This window comes from Schistocerca americana, chromosome 6, assembly GCF_021461395.2.
Source record: "Schistocerca americana isolate TAMUIC-IGC-003095 chromosome 6, iqSchAmer2.1, whole genome shotgun sequence".
Taxonomy (NCBI): domain Eukaryota; kingdom Metazoa; phylum Arthropoda; class Insecta; order Orthoptera; family Acrididae; genus Schistocerca; species Schistocerca americana.
This window is the reverse complement of record NC_060124.1, coordinates 364,158,713-364,174,806: the sequence shown is the minus strand read 5'-3', so window position 1 is coordinate 364,174,806 and position 16,094 is coordinate 364,158,713. Positions and strand designations below refer to the sequence as shown.

Genomic DNA, 16,094 nt, shown 5'->3' with positions numbered 1-16,094 from the left:
TGCTCACGATTTACAGCCGCATTAAATCATTAAATGTATTCGCAAGTTGCGAATGCGGTACCACTACCGATACACAATTCGTGATTTAATAAGGCTATAAATCGTCAGTGCTGTCTGTTCCTTCGGACATGCAGGCATACACTGCACCGAACTTTACAGACACTGCACAAATGCATCCCGAGAGAGCCTACTTTCGAAATTTCAGGAGCCAGCTATGAATGATGACCAGGAATATACTACAAACCCCCTACGTTTCGCTTTTGTAGGGATTGTGAATGATACTGGAGGAAGCCGTAACAATTGGTACAATGGAACGTCCTCTGTCATGCGCTTCACAGTGGTTTGCAGAGTATGGGTGTAGATGTAATTATATAGTAGTGTTACAGACATCAGTCAACTGCTGGTACACTCAATTTTTGAGATCTCTGTTTTTCGTACTCGTCCCATTTTACCCTCCACATCATGGATAACTTTTAAATAATTTTACAAATCTTTGCCGATTATCATTTTCTGAACCATTTTAACCCATAAACATTCCGGAGCACTATAGTGTTCAAACGGCATCCTCGACAGTGTACGGTGCACCTGTGTCAAAATCGTGCACCTGGTATGCTCTGCATTGCATTTACACACACGGTAGTGGCATGGGCGCTTGGCATGTATGCGCCAAAAGAGTCGTAAAAACCGTTCGTGTAAACGAGGCTAACACTCGTAAAGCACGTGTTTACATACGCGGAATACTCTGACATGACATTTATTTACGGAATTTGTAATGAAAATGTTATTGTTACTTGTGAAGAATACTGGAGATGGTTTTCTAATCTTTGAGCATCAGATTGTTTATTCACGTTTTCAACATTTTTCTAACATTTTTTTCTCAGTACACATGTTCATTCTGAACGTGCAGCTGAAAAAAATGTGAATGAAACAAAAGCAATTCCTCAGTGCCTAGAACAAGCAGCAAACACAAATGTATAGTGAACATTACATCAATGTGGCCGGCCAGGGTGGTCGAGCGGTTCTAGGTGCAAGTCCCATAGTGCTCAGAGCCATTTGAACCAAACATCATTGTGAATATTGTTTTTATAATCAGCAGCTGCAACACCTTAAAACCAAACAGCCAAAGAATCAAAACAATCAGAATAATTTATTCAGTTCATACTATATACCAATGAAGTTACATCCAAAAACTTAAACCCAAATTGCATTGTGGAGCTATTTTCGACAGAGCGTCACCGTATGTGTCAGGCACCCTGTTATCGACAGTCAACTGAATGGGTGTGCTTTACAGACTCCAGTTTAGGACATGATACATAAAACAAGATGAGTTCCCCTGTTTTGGTATTATATTGCTAAAATTATAGAAGACCAAGCTTTGTATACAGTAGGCAAATTCTAATGAATGTAGAGTACACAAAACTTTTTTCTTTCTTATGAAATCCTTTCACAAGACAGAATAACAGAATATCACGGAGAGCTGTAGTTCTCTTAATATAGGATCGTCCAACTGCCAAATAAATTATTACTGCAGCAGGAAATTTGTTAAGTCAAGCAAAGAAAATATTTTGTGTCCCCATTAGTTGTGGACAGGACTTGGATGAAACTGAACTGTGGGCTGGCACCTTTGAGAACATCGTAAGAAGTGAGAGGGTGTAGAAGCCTTCTTCAGTTACTTAGAGCTGGTTAGTGGAAAGGAGATGATTGTTATCATACTAGTAGGTATTCTGGATTAAAAACATATTGTTTAAACAGTGCAACAATTTATCTCACATGTGTAGCTTACTGAGAAAGGTGCCTTACAGTAGCTTTACACTTAATAGCTCAGTGGCCTAACGCCTTCAAAACACAGAAGTGTTGATCCAAGGATAGAGCATTTAAGGAACACTCACTCAGGCACAGACAAAACACTATAAGTACAGATATGCTGAGGCTCAGCACTGCCCACGAGTCTCATGAAACTCGTTTGATCTGGCAGGCTAGAGTTTCATTGGTGGTACTGGTGGAAGTCCTACGCAAGTGGAACATACTGCAACGTGGGCATTTCAGCCTGGGTTTCAGAACATCGGAGTCGCAGACTTGAATTGAGGTGTCGCACGCTCACACTCAAGCGGCCTGCCAGGGGCAGTGTTGCCCAACGAGTGCTTTGTCTCGTTAGCTGAAACTTGAATTTACGCACGTGACAATCTGATTGGCTAACTTCAATGCTAAATAACTCAGAAACGGCACAACATATTACATTTTTTTCTTAACATTTATGTCTCAGTACAATCTGCCCTACAACATCACGACAAGCGTTTCAGACATTTTATGACCACCCTGTATATTACGTCATACAGAGGAAATTCACTAAAGGCTAGAAAAATACTGCAGCTGTCAATATCAAATATATGCACATGAGAATAATATAAGATTAGTGCAAAACTGGAGAACTAATTATATGCAACACAACTACATACCTCACCTTGACACGAGCCAATTAACTACCTTTCGTTGTCAGTGATGTACTAACTGAGCCAATTAAGAACACAATTGATACAAATAAACTTCAAGGCCATCTCTCATTTGTTGAATTTATAAAGTATTAGAGAGACTGAGCCTTAAGTGCATTTCAATCTATGCAAATCAATTTATTATTAGAGAACAAGTACGCTTTCACCTTGACGAGTCATGCTGCCATCAAATCCCGAACCTCATGCAACATATAGAAGACAGCTTCCAACAAGTGTGGCTGCCACTGCTCTCACAGCAGTCTATGATACAATCAACAATAAGAAACTGATTAAAAAAGTATACAGTACCATTAAGACTTACATATTGCCACATCTCATCCCGACTGCTTATTATAAAATAGACAATTATCACCCTAAAAACAAAAGGAGTGCCTGGCAGACCAGAAAAATGGCCTTCAAGGAAGAAGGAGGTGTTTCTGCTCCACTGTTGTTTACACACACACACACACACACACACACACACACACACACACACACGCACACACACACACAAACCAATGACCTGCTGATCATACTAGACATCTGCTCCTATATCCATGTAGCTGATACACTGATCACCATTCAAGACAAGACTTTCAAAGGGGTGGAAAAGAAACTATTAACAGTACTCGAGAACTTTGCTGTTTATTACAATAATAATCCTCCTCACCTAAGCCCAAGCCTGGAAAAAAAAGAGTGTTTGCTTTCCATTTACACAAAGAAAGAACTTAATGTAACATTGAATGGATATTGCCTCTCACATTGTGCTAACTTGAAATACCTGGGAGCCAAGCTCTATCATACCATTCCCTAAAAGGTATACAATATGAGTACAAAAATAAAAGTATGTACACAGAACAATAGAATATGAAAGCTGAGAACCAGCTAATGGGGTGCACAACCCACAATCCTTCACACATCTGCTCTATCCTTGTGTTTTTCCAGTACGGTTTAGGTTGCCCCAGTCTGGTGAAACTCTATTCCTGCGGAAAAAGTAGCTGTAGCCCTGAACGACAAATGGCATAGCCCAATCATTACAGTATATTTTTTCCCTAGCCATATAAAATAGATATATCAGCTTAAGGGTATAGATCCTCCAGGAGTAAGGATAAGAACAGCAACACAGGTTGAGAAACAAAAAGTAAGAGAATTCGAGAAATCCTATGTTTGGACATAATCCTCAGCCACAGAGATTAAAATCAAGAAAAATGTTTTTACAAGTAGCCAAATCAAGCCCATTGTCACCCAATAAATGTCAAGTAGAGCTGTGGTGGCACTCTTTTCCAATAGGCTCATGGCACAACCTGAAGGGGGAAATTTCTGGGTGTTTCAAACTCTTTTATACAACACGGAAAGTCCTGAATCATCTAAGGATGGACATACCACAATATACAGAAAATCTGAAGAAACAACAGTATATTAGTACTGATGAACATCCTCAATGTAGCGAACTACATGATCCACCACATTGCTAATCTGCAAACAGGTGGAATGACGTTGTTACACCGAACAACAAGGCTATTCAAGGTTGCTATTTTATGGATTAATTGTGGAATCTGAACACCAGAAAACCCTGCTGGACACCATTTTCATTACCACGTGACACATTCGAATGAAATTTACTACATATGTTTTTAACGTGTTGACTTGGTTATACGAGTGTTAAGTGAGGTTGATTTAACATTCTACCATAAATTATAATTCTACTTAATGATTTTATTCTTCCTATTGTACGATGTCTTTGACAAGAAAAAATAAAATACCTCATCGACAGAAATCCCCTGATGACTTCATCACTAACAGAATGGTAACATTCTTCAACAGAGATTACATAAAGTCCCTGAAAATGGTATTATCCCAATGATATAATAAAACAGATTCTGCAGAATTTGCAAGGTAGAGAAAGGAGCCAGTAGTAAGATCACAGAATTTGCTTGGATGGCTAAACTGTTATGGGAAAAGTTGAAATCCATGTTTACCACCAGTCCAGTACGCAGTTTTAGCTTGCCACATATAATAAATACGGCAAATAATCTGCAAGGAGTACAATAATTCCACCCCACAAACTCTGTCTCTTTCACATAAATATCTGTAACATAATGCTAAAACACAATACAAAGTGGAATAAAAGTTCAAATTATTTGTACTGTAACTTCCTGGCAGATTAAAACTGTGTGCCCGACCGAGACTCGAACTCGGGACCTTTGCCTTTCGCGGGCAAGTGCTCTACCATCTGAGCTACCGAAGCACGACTCACACCCGGTATTCACAGCTTTACTTCTGCCAGTATCTCATCTCCTGCCTTCCAAACTTTACAGAAGCTCTCCTGCGAAACTTGCAGAACTAGCACTCCTGAAAGAAAGGATATAGCGGAGACATGGCTTAGCCACAGCCTGGGGGATGTTTCCAGAATGAGATTTTCACTCTGCAGCGGAGTGTGCGCTGATATGAAACTTCCTGGCAGGTTAAAACTGTGTGCCCGGCCGAGACTCGAACTCGGGACCTTTGCCTTTTGTGGGCAAGTGCTCTACCATCTGAGCTACCGAAGCTTCATATCAGCGCACACTCCGCTGCAGAGTGAAAATCTCATTCTGGAAACATCCCCCAGGCTGTGGCTAAGCCATGTCTCCGCTATATCCTTTCTTTCAGGAGTGCTAGTTCTGCAAGGTTCGCAGGAGAGCTTCTGTAAAGTTTGGAAGGTAGGAGACGAGATACTGGCAGAAGTAAAGCTGTGAGTACCGGGCGTGAGTCGTGCTTCGGTAGCTCAGGTGGTAGAGCACTTGCCCGCGAAAGGCAAAGGTCCCGAGTTCGAGTCTCGGTCGGCACACAGTTTTAATCTGCCAGGAAGTTTCATATCAGCGCACACTCCGCTGCAGAGTGAAAATCTCATTCTATTTGTGCGAGTGTATACCTGTACTTTTTTCCCCCTAAGGTAAGTCTTTCCGCTCCCGGGATTGGAATGACTCCTTACCCTCTCCCTTAAAACCCACTTCCTTTCGTCTTCCCCTCTCCTTCCCTCTTTCCTGATGAGGCAACAGTTTGTTGCGAAAGCTTGAATTTTGTGTGTATGTTTGTGTTTGTTTGTGTGTCTATCGACCTGCCAGCGCTTTTGTTCGGTAAGTCACCTCATCTTTCTTTTTTATATATAATATTATAGAGATAGGTAGGTCGAGATTTAAGGTATTTTACATTACCCTCAGATTGATTTTGTTGGTGTACTGAGGTTGCAATACTGCCTTGGCCACTTCCTCTGCTCTTCTCCGCCCCTTTTTCTTAACAGTGGGGGGAGAATTAACTATACTATAGTCTGTGATCACACAAGGTGGGTCCTTATCCTGGGGCTATCTGTTCTTCCCTTTTAATCTCACCCAACCCATTCCTCTTTCGTACCCAATGAAAGAACTAGGAGTTTTGTAGGCTACAACAGTCTTGTGCACTTTTATAAGTGTGTATCAATAGAAATAATAATTTTACCTTTTCACACACACACACACACACACACACACACACACACACACACACACACACACACACACACACACACAGTGCCTGTTCAAAGTTTGGTGTAGGGAGAGAGATTCTGAATACGGAGTACACAGGATGTATTCAGCACCTACCACATGGTGCACAGTGTCATAATCATCACCCAAAGAAAGGATGCCATGTCTCATACACATCAGCAACCACACAAATTTATTTTTCCACAATAGCTCGCCAAACAACTCACTGTTTTTTTTTTTTTTTTTTAAACCATGAACACTTATCTGCAACAATTTAGTAGTTTCCTTCTTAAAAAAGTTGGCATGTTATCCCAGGAATTAGCATATTGCCATTTTAACTTTTGTATGACTTCTCAATGTACATCTAAAAACAGCCTGATGAGAGATCCAGCTGCAATTGCTATTCACTCGATCACTGTGCTCCGTAGATCAAGGAGGAGACTCTCAAAGAATGTGGGATGAGTTAAGGTATATTTACATTAATGTGAAACAAAGATATCGTAGAAACTTAATCTGTATAATGTATTAACAATAAATCGTCACTATACTACTTAAGCTATTCACATTTATGCCATCTAAATTTAATTGGGTAAAGTTTTAGGAAAGCTGCTACTTTGAAAAAAAAGCTGCTGCCATGTCAGTTTTACTATTACCTTTTGCTGCTTGCTTCCTATTACATGCTGTAGACACTAAAGGCATAAACATTAACATAAACACAAAGGAGGACTTCAGACTGCCCAAGGGGACAGGAACGGTGCAGGGGAACAAGCCCTGCCTCCCTCTCACAGCAGCACTGAAAGTATGTCCATATTCCGTGCTTCTGTGAGAGCACAACTAATGTTGTCATAGTTATCATCGATCCATTTGGTACTGTAAGGGTCATACTCGAGCCCGTCATGGATCAGGAGTGGTCTCTCTATTAATTTGCAGATAATAAAAGAAAACAACAAGCAAGCTCAACACAAAGCATTTGATAAGGGCTACAGCACAATTGTTTGCTGAGGTTGGCGCGCACGCCCCCCCTCCCCCCCCCCCCCCAGTAACTGCTACAATAGAATGTCCTAATAATAGTAGATAAATATTTACTTTATTAGTGTGGTACTCACAAACCTCTGATTGTTTAAAGAACTGAGCTCTCATATGCATAAAAAAGCTTCTAACTCTTCAAAATTCTGTTTACTTCACAAATGACTTAGTGTATTAAGTACTTGGGATTGATGAAGTTAGTGAGAAAAAGTTTAGAAAAGATCAAACTAAGTTTCAAGTTTGTTGGAAGTCATTGAACGCACTAATTATAAACTACTGCACAACTATAGTCTGAGTAACTTGTACTTAAAAGAAGCTAATTTCTCATGTACCTTACTGTTTATGAAGTCAAGTCTACTGAGGTATGTGCTGTACAGTGATATAATTTTGCAGCTACATTCAGTGCTACATGTGGACACTGTCTGCAAAATGTGTTTCAAATTCAGTTACTGGTGAAAAAGTAATAAATTAAATCATCATCCCCCGATGCTGAAGTTTCACTGCATATACAGCAAAAATGTAATAAGCAATGAACTTTTTTCGTTCCACTATTTTGTGGAAAGTGTTAGAGAGAAAAAAATGTTTTGAAAGGTCTGAAATTGTGTAAAGTTTGTTGGAAGTCACTAAAAGTTCTCATTCTCAAATACCGGATACCTCTGGGTAATTTGAGTGCCGTGAGAGAACTGCCGCCAGATGTATACACAGTTTCTCACGTTAATACTTCACTTATTGTGTTAAGCCCTTAATGAAAGATTATACTTCTTAATAAACAGATTAGGACATAACTCTAATTCTAAAAATGAAATTTTTACTGCCGTGGAAGTTATTAAACAGACAACCTCTGGCTAGGGCTATGCACCGTGAATTTGATCAGGTGTTTAGTAATACAGATGTCACAGAGAAAATAGTTGACATCTCTAAATACCAAGTGCTGCTTACAGTGCATTTCTAATAGTCATGCAGCTGTATAACAAACACTACTACTTGCCATGTAGCGAACAGAACTTTTCAATCTCTGAATCTAGATATTCAGATGATTTCAAGAAAAAGTTTTTTCTGAATTAGATAGGATTTCTAACGTCTTGCTTTTACTGACAAGATACAGTTGCACAATAATAAATCTCACAACAGGTCTTAGTGAAACTCAGTGTGGTTAACACTTAGTGTTCAAGAGAACTACAGAACATTGCTATTTACACTGGACGGTATCTGTTCATTACCAGAAGACAGAGACTGCTTCAAATATGTTGTTGGGTTCACAAGAAACATCCAAGACTAGCTGTCAGATTTGAGCAGAGACAATGTTAATGAATGCTGTGGTGTCATCTTTTGGTGTGTAACTTGACCATTTGGTTTTTAGTTGGTGGAGTCAATGAATGTGGAAGCAAAAAGCCTTCTTGTGGTGACAGCCTGATCTATGGCTTAGCCCGAGGTCTAGGTTAGGTTGAAAGGTGACAGTCTGGATGCAAGCCAGCGAAACCAACAAATGTGAAAGCAAAAAACCAGCTAATCTCTAGCTTGGCCCATTTTATAAGACTGGCACTGATATATCATTATAGCCTCCATCTCGTTTACAATATTTGTCGCATCTTTCCTATGTTAGTGGTCAAAGCTTATAACTGAGGAGGAGGAGGTGGTAACTAGTGTTTGATGTATCATACACAATGAGGTCATTAGACGTGGAGCACAAGCTTGGATTAGGGAAGGAGAGAGTAGGAAAGTGGCCATGCTCAACCAAAGGAACCAGCCCGGCATTTGCCTTAAGTGATTTAAGGAAATCATGGAAAACCTAAACCAGGGTGGCTGGACACTGGTTTGAGTTGCTCTGAATGGGAGTCCAGTGTGCTAACCACTGTGTTGTCACACTTGGTCAAATGTTCCTCTTTATCCTGTTATTTCAGTTTTTCCACAGCCACTAATGCATTTCTTTAGATTCATAAATAACTTTGCCAATTTTGGAACAAGTAATACAATCAGTTCAAAACTACTTCTTGATTACATAAGTCCACTTTCCAATCAATAATTTCTAACTATTCAGTTCAGTTTAAAAAATAGAGTTCCCAACACCAAAGACTGGTTCAAACACTGCAGTGTATGACTAGGAACAGTCTTACTGGAGGTGGTCCATGGTATGCCTTGCTTTCCTATGACTGCTGAACAGGACAAGAGAGCCAGTTTAGCACGGACTCTGAACCACAGTACGACAGAGTGGTTTCTTTATTACCAGTACCCACAGTGAAAAATAGTAAACATCCTAGGAATGACTGAGGATTGATCTTTGGACCTTTCAATTTTTAGTCTGTCACTCTATTACTGAAATACATCTATCTAATTTTACTGAAACCAGATAGAAACCATACTTCAGAAATTAACTTAAAGAAACTATATTAAACCTAAGAAATAAACATCTGGATTCTCATATAAATTTATCCGGACTAGTGCTTTACAACTGTCAAGGAGCCTCCCGATTTGTCACAAAATAATTTTTTAAAATTTTTACCAGTAGCAATTTAGCAAAAAATAATATTATGGAGTGTGTGTCAACCTAAAGTTGACTTTTTGTTAGCTAATACACACTTGAGGATTAGTTAACAACACTGTACTGCACCGTCAGAACAATATGTCATTGATACAGCTGACATACAAGCCTTAAGAAACTACAAATGGTTAACATCACAAACAAGGCTCTACAGAAGTACAGAGCAATAACCACATCATTAACACCTTCGACCATGTTAAAAATCTGAAAAGTGCAGATCAAATGTGAATGTAGATAATTTATTAAAAAAGGAAGTAGCCTATGGTTCATAGTGCACACCAGATCAATTTGTCATCACAAGCTCTGTTTAACCGAAACAGCGTTTTGTCATCACATTCAACTCACAACTAAACATCACCTTCCAATCTAAATTAGACATCGGGCTACGCAACAGTTCATTAGAACATGAAAATTCAAAATATTATTCTCCTCGACGGATCACCATCTCCACAATATGATTTAAGCCACCATCCACAAGATGTAAACAACACTGTAAACAAAATGTACAACTGACATCTATAACAAACATATAAACAAAAACATTGCTGACATCCTCCACATAACATATGACATCACATTTCATCAATACACTGATTGCTTGTGTTGTTCACTAAACATGATGTCTTAATTTGTGACAGTGTTTAAGTGTCTAGCCTATCTCACATAACAAAGATGAAACGGATAGGTTGCTACTCACTGTAAAGATGACACACTGAGTTGCAGATGAGCATGACGAAAAGACTCTTACACACTGAGCTTTCAGTCAAAGCCTTCTTCAGAAAAGAAAGGAACAGACACATTCACGCAAGCAGGCACATCTCACATACACATCACTGCTATCTGACTATGATGAGGAAAGATCTCTTAAGCTAAAGAGCAAGTCACAACAGACTGGTATATAATTGATAGTATCATATACAAATTTTTTAAAAATTGCAGAAAAATACCTGAAATCAAGAGGTCTGACAAAGAAGATAATAGGCTTGTTACATAACAGCAAGCACCTCTAAACCATTCTGAAGAACTACTGTAATTATTAGCTACAAATTTTTAAGGAATAAACTTTGATGGAAGTAATTGAATATCTAACCTCTTAAGCAGCAACCTATAATAAGTTTGTAAACTATCGTCGGTCGTTTGAATATCCCTTTCACGCAAGGATTATCCTTCGTGGTCACAGAGAGATGCCAGAATATATCATAGGACAAAAAGGTGTGAAATTACAATGTTAATAACAGAAGAGGGAAATGCTAATTCTGTTGATGAAGCTAGCTGCACTCTGTTTCCGCAATGCGTAACTTCCAAGAAAGTATCCATGCTAACCTAAACGGATTACCTGACCCATTCACAGATCTTCTCTCACGATGGTTCATTGTTGACAACAACCTCCAGAAACTACTACACACATTGTGGTTCTTATGCATAAATGACAGGTTCTTAGAATTGCTTAGAATAAGAATAGGTGAGATAGTGAAAAACCTGTTTTCTACATCATCTCCAAAGTGTACTGCTGCCTATAATGCAAAAGCTGTCCTGCCTAGACAAAGTCTGTAACAAGTAACTACAAGTCCCAGTCCTTATAAACAAAAATAATCAGGGCGAAAAAAAAGTCTCTTTTTCAAGTTACCTACGAACAACTCCGCATGCAGCAGAAAAGTATAAACACACAAGACAAATTTGGGATACAGAAAAGTATAAAATACTCGCCTGAATCCTGGTGGATTCGGGAAATTTGAGGCAATCCTGTAGTTTGCACCGGCACTTTCCCACGGTTTTGGTGGCGCAGCCATTTCAGAAAGTTAACACACGACGATACATTAAAAACGTCAAACACATACACATGACACGAACATAATGATAACAGCTACCTGCGATGTTAAGTTTGAGAACCTACTTGCGATGCAATGTCATCTGTGGCAAAGCCGCTGTGGTGGTATGTAATCTGCGAGCGAAAATGACGACACAGTTTTGACAACAGGTTAACAACCAACGGGCAGGGACGCTGGGACCGAGCGCGCAAGACGTTTGCCGCACACGGGTGGGCACCTACAGGGGCAGCAAATTCAGCCGACTCGTTATGTTCAGACTTATTTTAATGTGTGCATATCTGCATGTTACAATTATTATTATTTCAATTACGTCATAAAACGCAATGTATTTCTTGATCTTGGAATTAAAATACAAAATGTCTGCAAATTCGAATCACATCGTCAACAGCAGGTAATTCCTTTGTAGGAAGAAGGAGAGCCAGCAGCCAGGTGTCAGTTCCTTGCGCAGGGGAATTCTCTTGACATCTCGCCCTGTGCATTTGTCTGACGAGATTTTGTTCTCTATGCACTTGTTGTGGGCTTTCTTCACGCGACGCAAGTCACAAATTGACCGTTGATTTCAGAATGCGATTTTCATTCTGCAGCGGAGTGTGTGCTGATATGAAACTTCCTGGTAGATTAAAACTGTGTGCCGGACCGAGACTCGAACGCGGGACCTTTGCCTTTCGCGGGCAAGTGCTATACCAACTGAGCTACCCAAGCACGACTCACGCCCCGTCTCCACAGCTTTACTTCTGCCAGTACTTCGTCTCCTACCTTCCAAACTTTACATCCCCCAGGCTGTGGCTAGGCCATGTCTCTGCAATATCCTTTCTTCAGGAGTGCTAGTTCTGCAAGGTTCGCAGGAGAGCTTCTGTAAAGTTTGGAAGGTAGAAGACGAGGTACTGGCAGAAGTATAGCTGTGGAGACAGGACGTGAGTCGTGCTTGGGTAGCTCAGTTGGTAGAATGAACACAAAGCTCTTGGAATGGCATTGACAACGTCCCTTTTAAAAATGATAGCAATAAATTGGCGGGAGGTGGCAAGAAAAATCAAAGGAACTTTGATTGAAAACTGTCAACGTAGCATAGACCAGTTCCAGAGAATACTGTTTATCAACACGTATATTTTATCCAAGGCCTACTACATAGCACAGGTTCTCCCCATTCCATCAATGGTGGCGAAGACGATCATGTCCACCTTAGCAAAGTTCTTGTGGAAAGGGGAATTGTTTCGAGTGCCAGTGAAGACAGCAGTTTTGGATCCAAGCAATGGAGGAATGGGTCTAACCCACATCAAGTCTAAAGCGATGGCATTGTATGTCAAACGAACATGGAGCATAATGTGTAATGATCCAGGGTGCATTACAGCAAAACTATACGATATTGTCAGGCCAGAAAGTGTAGAGCCGCCGATAAATATACAAAAAATAAGTTTTAAGCTGAAACACATTAGGGAGTATTATCTTGAACTAAGTTATCTCAGCAAAAAGATTTTAAACTCCAAAAACGTTACAGCAAAGGCGATTTTAGCTGAAAGACGGAAACATGAAAGGAAAAATAACATAGAAACCAAATATGCTGGAATAGCATGGAATGTGGTCTGGAAAAACATCAGTAGTGATGTTCTTTCGTCTGACGTGAGAACAGCGTGGTAGAAGGTAGTCAATAACATCATCAGCACTAATGAGCGTCTCTTTGCCATCGGTTTAAGTGACACAAACCTCTGCAGCAAATGCAACCTCGTTGATAGTGTGCCTCATCGTTACACTTGTGGAGATCGGATTATCAACTGGAGGTGGACCAGGGAGAAAATTGCTCAAATAACAAGAACTTCAGCAAACAATGTACCGACTAATATTTTCTTCAGACCAGAGGAAAGTTACTACCCTCAGGCGAAAAATAACGCAGTGATTTGGTTAATGGGCAAATATACAAGTTATGTCTTTAACAATGTTGGGAGCGATGAACATATTGAATACAAGATGTATATGGAAAATGAATTCGAGAAAATACTCAAATATCAGAATCACAATAAGAAATATGGTAACATGCTCCGAATTGTCTTCAACCGAATGGGTATAGGTTAGGAACTGGATTCCTAGTAGAGAGGGAATGGATTGGGTCACGTTCCCGACCCTAACCTCACCTGCAAGTCACACATGAAAAATAAATCAGCAGTACAGCAGATACAAGAATATGGCGAGAAACATCTGGTGTCTGATATAAAGGAAGATCTTGAACTCCCTATAGATGCGTTTAGAAGGCTGGAACTGACAAAAATAACAAGGCAGTGAAATATTTTGCGATGTCGCTGTTCGGGACTTCTCTTCTGTCCATGTAATTTACCCTGGAAGGAACACACATCAAGGATTTATTGAATGATTAATTTTGGTCTTTGAAATGATGATTAGGAACCGGCTGCAGAAGAAGAAAATGCGCGTGCTGATCTGCCACCAGTTGAGGGTGACAGTGAAGGTGCTAAATTGTGCTACTGCTAAAGACTCATTTTTTGAATGCTGTAATTTATGACTGCAATTATCTGTCACCTTATTTATATCATTTCATTGTAGCCATTTTTGTTACTGTTTTTGGTGAATAAAAAAAACAAAAAACAAAAGTTGGTAGAGCACTCGCTCGCGAAAGGCAAAGGTCCTGAGTTCGAGTCTCGATCCGGCACACAGTTTTAATCTGCCAGGAAGTTTCGTTGATACGAGCTTGTCAAGCAACTGAGATGTAACTCGTTTATCAGTGCCAGTACTTCATTCTATTTCAACTAATTAATTAAGGTCATAAGCTTACTATCACTGATTACTTCATAAGTTTTATAAAACACAGCAGAAGAAAGAAGCATAAATATGGTATGTACAGTTTTCTTTTTCCGTTTCGCTAATTGATAATACTATATAGTACCTGTTTTAACAGATTACTTGTTGTTAACAGTATGCATACAATCAATTATTCCTTTAGACAACCCTCGGCTGGGTGCAATACATATCCCATCATGTTTGAGTACAGCTCACATGCAAGATTAAAAATTAACTCATCACTCAAGACCTCTTCACAGTGATCATATCTTTAAAATTGATGTTAGCTGGGATGTGTCATTTACACCCCAATGAGTCACAGTTTCAAAGAAGGAATTTTACACATCAATAACACAGCTAATTTTTAAAATAATGTAGCCACCTTGTTCTCATTTTAAAGAAAAAGGCTGAAACATTGTGCCAGTAACCATTCAACATTTTTGGCAAACCAGTATCATTAAATTCACAGGCAAAATATAACCAAGGATTTCCTACTTTTCAAACTAGATCTCTGTCCATAAATAGGATAATATATCCAACCCATTCATACAGTGCTTAGAATCAGAATGCATTCACTGCTCATCGACCACCTCATTTTATGCGATCTTATAATGTATACAGTAGTAATGAGAGATAGATGGTTTAAAGGTGGCTTAGTGATTTTGTAATTATATCCCATCGATTTGTGTCGAAATGTGATGTACACAAAGATAATTACTGAAAGTGTACCACCACATAATGTAACAATTTGTCATTATTACTGTCTCTTTTCCTTTAATTTAGCATGCACTGTGTTTTAAATAAATGATTTTATCGAGCATAGTCTATTTTCTCAGATGAATGTAAGTAATAATCTGCTCATAATATTCGTTATAAGATACTGACACAGCTCCGCAAGGTTATTTCAACATTACAGAATTTTTTTCCATGTAATAATAAAGAAAAAAACTGGGGGGATGACAATTTTGAGAGAGTTTGTTGTGGTTCGCTATTATTGGGAAACAAATTAGTATCACATTCAATGTGACAATTCAGTGCTTCAGTCATGGAACTGGCAACCCCACAGACAAATCCTGCAGGCACTGTATTGCATTGCACTTCACATAGGTTAGATCAAACAGGAGGAGAGCGACCACACCAATTTACTCTTGTCCACAGCGGAAGCAGACAGCTTGTGATTTGCTGCTAATTACACTTTGTGCATGTGTGTACTACAATATACATTCATGTTACAACACCTTCAATTTTTTTCTCAGAAATGGAAACAGATAGAAACATTTTGTTTTAAAACAGTTTGCTTTATAACTCGGGCGCACTCACTGTAAATGTACAACAGAGATGGCAGTACTGTATGACACAGAGCTCTAGCAGCAACAGTGAGTGTGAGGGCGGTTTAGGATACTGAAAATGGGGCTTAGTTTCAGGGTTGAGAAAAGGCCTCCTGGACTCATCCACTGTCACAATTGATGAAAAGAAATTCCCATTCACGTCGTCGTTATTGCCTGGCAACATGCCACACACGCAACCTTCTGGTCGTCCATCAGCAGTCATGGCACCCAGCTGGAGGATACTGCAGATCTTCAAGCAGGATTGTGTACACACATCCAATGGCAACAACAACTCTGGATCAATGTGTTCCACACTCATTCAGTGATCGTACAAAACAACTTTCTTCGCTCACTTGATCATGTCATCAAACACGTTGGCTTGTGACCGAAATTGTCTTGGTTTTTTGTCACATGATGCTCTGCTTTGAACTGTCGCACCTATGAATTCACATTAGACACGTCCATGACACCATCACCAAATGCCTCACTCAACTGGCGATGAACTTCAGTCTTTGTCACACCACTAAAATGGAGAAAATGAATGATTACATGTTGTTCTTGTAACGAAAACGCCACCATTTTAAATATCAAAAACAGTT

At 39.5% G+C, this 16,094-nt stretch overlaps 1 protein-coding gene across 2 annotated transcripts in view; it reads right to left on the bottom strand.

The window, feature by feature from the left end:
- Positions 1-11,464, bottom strand: part of LOC124619846 (probable peroxisomal membrane protein PEX13) — a 97,066-nt gene extending 85,602 nt beyond the window's left edge. Inside the window, exon 1 of one of the 2 annotated variants that reach the window (XM_047146455.1) lies at positions 11,262-11,464. In XM_047146455.1, the coding sequence (XP_047002411.1) occupies positions 11,262-11,344 (83 nt within the window). In that variant the 5' untranslated portion in view covers positions 11,345-11,464. The remainder of the gene's footprint in view (positions 1-11,261) is intronic. The other variant, XM_047146456.1, reaches the window with a different exon arrangement.
- Between the last annotated feature and the right edge of the window lie 4,630 nt (positions 11,465-16,094).